This window comes from Dipteris shenzhenensis, chromosome 24 (assembly GCF_047967505.1).
Source record: "Dipteris shenzhenensis isolate YYH24624 ecotype China chromosome 24, Dip_SZ_1.0, whole genome shotgun sequence".
NCBI lineage: Eukaryota > Viridiplantae > Streptophyta > Polypodiopsida > Gleicheniales > Dipteridaceae > Dipteris > Dipteris shenzhenensis.
This window is the reverse complement of record NC_141619.1, coordinates 19,308,597-19,314,596: the sequence shown is the minus strand read 5'-3', so window position 1 is coordinate 19,314,596 and position 6,000 is coordinate 19,308,597. Positions and strand designations below refer to the sequence as shown.

Below are 6,000 nucleotides of genomic sequence, written 5' to 3'. Positions count from 1 at the left end.
CTCTCTTTGTCACTTGCCTTCGCTCTGATTCACCCTTTTGTCCTCAGGTATTTGCTTCTTTCAACGTCTATCTTCCTTTCTCTTTTTTGCCTGCCTCCCCTCGTTTGTTCAAAACTGGATTCCACACATTTTCGTCTCCTATTCGAGCTCGCGTGGTCGTATTGCCCATCTCCGTGCTCCTGAACCTTACTTTGTAGGTCCAACATGCGTTGAAAACTCTGCACTCCGAATTTTTGATGGTGGACGTAACTGTGGCAACACTTATGAGTCGATTGCTAAAAGCCTATGCAAATGCGCGGGTCGGACCTCAAGTAAGTGGATTTAGCGTAGACCTCAAGTACGTGGACTTAAAAGTGATTGCATTTTGTTTCTCAATAAAAGAAACCGTGTCTACCACTCAGAGCCATCTATAACGTACATTTCAACGTTTTCCTGAGGTTATTGGGAGCATCTTTCCGCTTAAGATATATGTAGCGCTTGCTCATCAAGGATTACATTTTGGGCTTTGGTAAAATCGACTTTACCGCTAAACATGGTAGGGAATTTGCAAAGATGGCATCTATGGTTTATGTGACATAGGATGCCATGCATGATGGGAGATGGAGTCAAATTAGTCCGTTATTCTTAAGAAGTTCACAGGCTATATTATATGGAAAATCCTCTAACGTTTACGGCAATGACCATAATATTAGCGTCCAAGGGGAGGTTATTTTGCAGCCGTCTTTTGCATTACTAAGGATCTTTTTAAGACTTCCAGGTAGACATACATGTTATTCTTGACATACTTAGATCTTGCATATGTATTATGCCCTATATTGGAAGTCTATAGGAGTGTTTTCAGTACCGTACAACAATAGATCTTGCGGTGCAGGGGACTCACTGTGAAACGCTACTTGGTCGTCGTTGGAGTCTAAAGTAGGCGACTCTTTGAATAGTGACTTCCAAATGAAGGCATTGGAGAGTGGGCTTATTGTATTATGAGGGGATTTATTTGGAGATCTGGTATAAACTTAAATTTTCTATTCCGTGGGGTGAACTTCAAATTTCCAATTCATTGATCCACGGGAAACAAATTGTGCATAAAAGGTGATGCCTTTCTGTATTCAATGTGCCCAAACGGTTCCTATCTTCACAGGTAGATGTGGGTGAAAGTGTGCACATGCCCGCTCACAATTCTAATTTTAGGCACATAGATAAAGATACATGGAGAAAGGAATTTTAAAATTTTGCTGTTTGAATAGAAGAATCTTTTTGAGTCCAAGGTCTCTTCTCACATGGGGAATCGACAGTTTTGAAAATTGGTGTTTCAAAAACTACGAGGTTAGTTCTCCCTCTCCGAAGGACTGAGCTTCTCTTATTGTATTGTAGCATAAGTTTTATTTGCATTATGTGGACAACTGTTTATCTTCAATTGTAAATTGTATTATTCACAATTTCCATGAATAGAAGCTAACTCTCTGGTGAATACTTTTTCTAGTACTGTACGTCTTGCAGGGATGATTTTAAAAATACCACAATTTGTATAAAGCTTTGGAAGTTTTTGTTACCTTACATTTGTGCAGTTGGGAGACAGAAAGTCGGCCTCCCTAGCCATTGGCATGCATCACATCTTTTGCATCGCCTTTCAACATCTGTGTTTTTTTTTTTTTTTGGCCGAAAAAACAGTGCTAATTATATTACTTCGAAAACAAGATACAAGAGGTCAGCATTGCAGCTGACGGGCTGCGTTCACAAATCGGACGCAGCCCAAAAGGTAACAAAAAGTAAAGCTCTCTCTCTCACGGAGGGATCAGGCGAGTGTGAATGAACAGCCAGAGAGGTGGTGAGTAGCGCCACTGAAGTATTAAAAATGGCAGCGGAAGATGCAAACAAACTGAAATTATAGAACCACACAGAGAACACTAGAGATAACAAAATGTGCCACAACTGATATGCTGTAACTCAGCCCTTAATCCAGGGCAGCAACTGAAATACAAGATATCTTGAATAAGATATGAAACAGGAGCTGCAGGAGAGGCTGTACTGAAGCAGAGGAAAGGAAGCACAAGGAGGCTGCAGAAGAAGCTAAGCTGAAACAGAAGAAGGGGGTCACAAGAAGGCTGCAGCCTGAGAGCACGGAGGCAGTAGAAGCCTGAAGCGAAGAGGCAGGGGCCTGGGAGTGAAGAGGCTAGAGGAGCCTGAACCGAGGAGGCAAGAGCCTAGAAAAGAGGAGGCTGAAGGAGCCTGGGTGAAGAGGCAGGAACCTTGGAACAAAGGGAACTGTAGAGGCCTGGAGCGAGGAGGCAGGAGCCCTGAAGAAGGAAGATCTGCTGTGGGAGTGTGGGCAGCCAACTGAGCAGCTGAGAGGAGGCTCTGATGGGGATGGTCAGGAGCAGGCTGTGTACATGGGCCTTGAGGAGCTGCAGGGAGAAGTGAGGGATGTGAAGGGAGGGAGTCCCTTTTATAGGGAAGGCCAGGGGGGAGTCGGCCAGATGGCCTAGACCGACCAGCCTGGTCGGTGAGCCAACTGGACCGACCAGCTGGTCGGCCAAAGCCTGGCTGGTCGGCCAACCTACCCCCTCTGGCCCCCCTTGCTGCGTGGGAGCTGGTCGGCCAGCCACCCCTGGAGATGCCTAGTCTCAACACCCCCTCTCAGCTCCAGGGTGTGGCACAAGACCCAGAGAGCTGGTATGACGTTGGAGAAGGGGAGGGGAAACAGGTTTGGTAAATATGTCGGCGACGTTGTCGGAAGTGGTGCTGAATAGGAGCACAATGGTACCGTCAAGAACCTTCTCTCGCGTGTAGTGGTACTGAATTTCAATGTGTTTTGTCTGAGCATGGAAAACCGGATTGCGAGCAAGGGCAATACAGCTTTGATTGTCACAAAAAACTGTGGTAGGAGCGGGTTGCTGAAAACCACAATCGAGAAGAAGGCGCCGAAGCCACACAGCCTCACAGGTGGCACTACACATAGCCCGATACTTAGCCTCGGTGGAAGATAGGGCGACCGTGGGTTGGCGTTTACTGGACCAGGAGATAGCTGCAGAGCCAAAGGAGAAAACATAGCCCGTGGTAGAGCGGCGAGAATCGGGGTCGCCAGCCCAATCGGAGTCACTCCAACCTCGGAGAGTGAGCAGGGAAGGAGAGGAAATACCGGCAGTATATAGGAGCCCGAAAGTAGAGGTCCCTTGAAGATAGCGGAGGAGACGTCGAGCAGCCTGCCAATGTGAAAGCGAAGGGGTTTGCATGAAGGTACTGAGGGTGCCGACAGAGAAGCCGAGATCCAGTCGAGTGTTAAGTAGCCAGAGAAGAGATCCAACAAGCTGGCGGTAGAGGGAGGCATCAGGATAAGCAGTGGACACAGAAGCAGAGAGTTTAGAGTTGGGATCCATGGGAGAAGTGATGGGCCGACAGTCAGCCATGTGGAAAGTTTCGAGGAGCTCGTGAACATAGCGTTGCTGAGAGACAAAATACCCCCTCTTAGTCTGCCAAATCTCAAGACCCAAGAAAAAATGGAGAAGGCCCATATCCGTCATCTCAAATTCAGTTTGAAGAGCAACTTTAATGGCAAGGATATGATTGGTATGACTCCCAGTAAGGATTAGATCATCCACATAAAGAATGATGAAGGTATGAAGCTGTCCTTCATGAAAAAGATAAAGATTGGGATCAGCCAGAGAGCGATGAAGTCCTTGGTGGCAAAAGAAGGTATCAATACGCTGATTCCAGGCCCTAGGAGCTTGCTTGAGACCGTAGAGGGCCTTGCGAAGGCGACAGACCATGGAAGGAGAACGAGAGTTAATGAAGCCGGGTGGCTGATCCACATATACCTCTTCATGAAGATCACCATTCAAAAATGCAGATTTGACGTCCATTTGAAAGATGGGCTACTGATGGTGGGCTGCAAGAGCAAGGATCGTTCGGATGGTGCTCATCCGGGCGGTAGGTGCAAAGGTCTCCCCATAGTCGATGCCGGGTCGTTGGGCATAGCCTTTAGCCACCAGCCGAGCTTTATACTTGTCGACAGAACCATCAGAGGCGTATTTTGTTTTGAATATCCACCGGACACCAATTACGGAACGGTGTGAGGGACGAGGAACAAGGTCCCAGGTGTGGTTCTGAAGAAGAGCATGAATTTCCGCTTCCATAGCCTGTTTCCAATGAGGCTGGGCCAGAGCCTGAGGAACGGCAGTGGGCTCACGAGTAGCGAGGATGCGAGACATAAGGGCGTAATTGACATGGAGGGGATCAGAAGAGGACGGTGGGGGATGGCGATGAGAGCGACGAGGCCCATCATCAGGGTGTGGTTCGGAGTAGGGATCCTCAAGACCGGAGGAGCGGAGAGTATCAATGAGCCATCGCGGAACACATACCGAGCGGGGTTCCAAAGGAGGAGCAGACGAGGGTGGAGCCGGAGAAGGAGGCGGAGGAGAGAGAATAGGAGGTGATGTAACGGGGGACGAGGCAGGTGGAGGGAGAGGGCTTTGGGGCATCGGACGGATCTCCAAGAACAGGAGGAGAGTCGGAGGATGGCGGAAGGACCTGCTCGTCGAAAAGGACATCCCTGCTCACGGAGATAATGCGGCGGCGAGGATCATAGAGGCGATATCCAGTGGAGACGAAGTTGTAGCCTACGAACAAGAGCTTGTGGGACTTAGGATCAAGCTTTCCACGATCAGATTTAGGAATATGAACATAAGCATCACAGCCAAATACCTGAAAATGGGAAACATCGGGCTTAGATCCATAGTAAGCCTGATAAGGGGTCATGCCTGGGACTGCTGATGTCGGAGAGCGGTTAAGAGTATGGATGGCGGTCATCATGGCCTCGGCCCAGAGAGACTGAGGGAGTTGACTGTGAGTTAGCATGGTCCGAGCCATTTCAACGCCGGTACGATGTTTACGTTCAACCACGCCATTATCAGAAGGGGTACCTGTGTTGGCAAATTCCCGTTTGACACCATGACTACTCAAGAACCGATCAAACTCGAGAGAGGTGAACTCACCCCCCTTATCAGCACGAAGAATTTTGAGGGAGTGATTGGATTCTTTTTCCACCATGGCTAGCCAGGTCTGGAAACGACTGAAAGCCAGATCCTTGTGGGAAAGAAAATAGATCCAAGAATAGCGACTGAAGTCATCAACAAGGAGCATGTAGTACGAGGCTCCCTCCAGTGACCGTCCTGCTCCCAAAGGTAATTGCAATCACTGTGGCACTCCTGGCCATTATTGGCGCAATTGTCCCTACCGCAAACACAAACGAGCTGACGCACCCCTGGCCGCTGCGGCTGATGCCTCCCTTACTCCCACTCCTGCATTTGTTCACCTTGAGCTCTTGAATTCGGTACCCCTTCCTGCAGTAGAGTCATTGGCTCTCCATAGCTCCAATGCTCGTGAATGGGTTGTTGATAGTGGGGCCTCTCGGCATATGACCCCCTCCTCCTCGCTGCTCCAGGATCTCACCCCTCATTCTGGTCGTGTGTGCATCGGCGATAAGCACTCTATTCCTGTTCATTCAGAGGGCTCTCTTGATATTATTCCTGATGGCAAAGGGGGTAAACACTCTTCTCGTGTTCTTTATGTTCCGTCTCTCGGCTTTCATCTCCTTTCGGTTCATCAGATTTGTCAAAACAATATGAAGGTTGAGTTTGAAGCGGCCTCTGTTACCATCCGCGATCGTGCTACCGGACAGCCGGTTTGGACCGGCCATTCTACTAATGGTATCTACAAGCTTGTCGCCCTTCCCTCCCTTACAGGAACCTCTCTTGGCGACCTTTGGCATCATCGGTTTGGTCATCTACACATTGATGCTCTCCATCGTGCTTTCCGTGATCAGCTTGTCCTCGGCCTCCCTAACGTCGGCACTCGCCAAGGTCTCTATCCCTCTTGTATATTGGGCAAACAACATCGCGAGCCGTTCGCCCATCATGCCTCTCGCCGTGCCACCGTTCCGCTTGGTCTTGTTCACCTTGACCTATGTGGCCCTATGCAGATTATGTCACTGGGGGGAGCCTCGTACTA

At 49.0% G+C, this 6,000-nt stretch overlaps 1 protein-coding gene across 2 annotated transcripts in view; it reads left to right on the top strand.

Annotated features, from left to right (window-relative positions):
* The first annotated feature begins 226 nt into the window (after window positions 1-226).
* LOC147886329 (uncharacterized) overlaps window positions 227-6,000 on the top strand; it is a 79,902-nt gene continuing 74,128 nt past the window's right edge. For both annotated transcript variants that reach the window (XM_087395490.1, XM_087395489.1), the window contains exons 1-2: window positions 227-311; window positions 1,242-1,320. Coding sequence is in view for 1 of the 2 variants with exons in the window: in XM_087395489.1 (XP_087251615.1) it covers window positions 286-311; window positions 1,242-1,320 (105 nt within the window). In the remaining variant the exon portion in view is untranslated. The remainder of the gene's footprint in view (window positions 312-1,241; window positions 1,321-6,000) is intronic.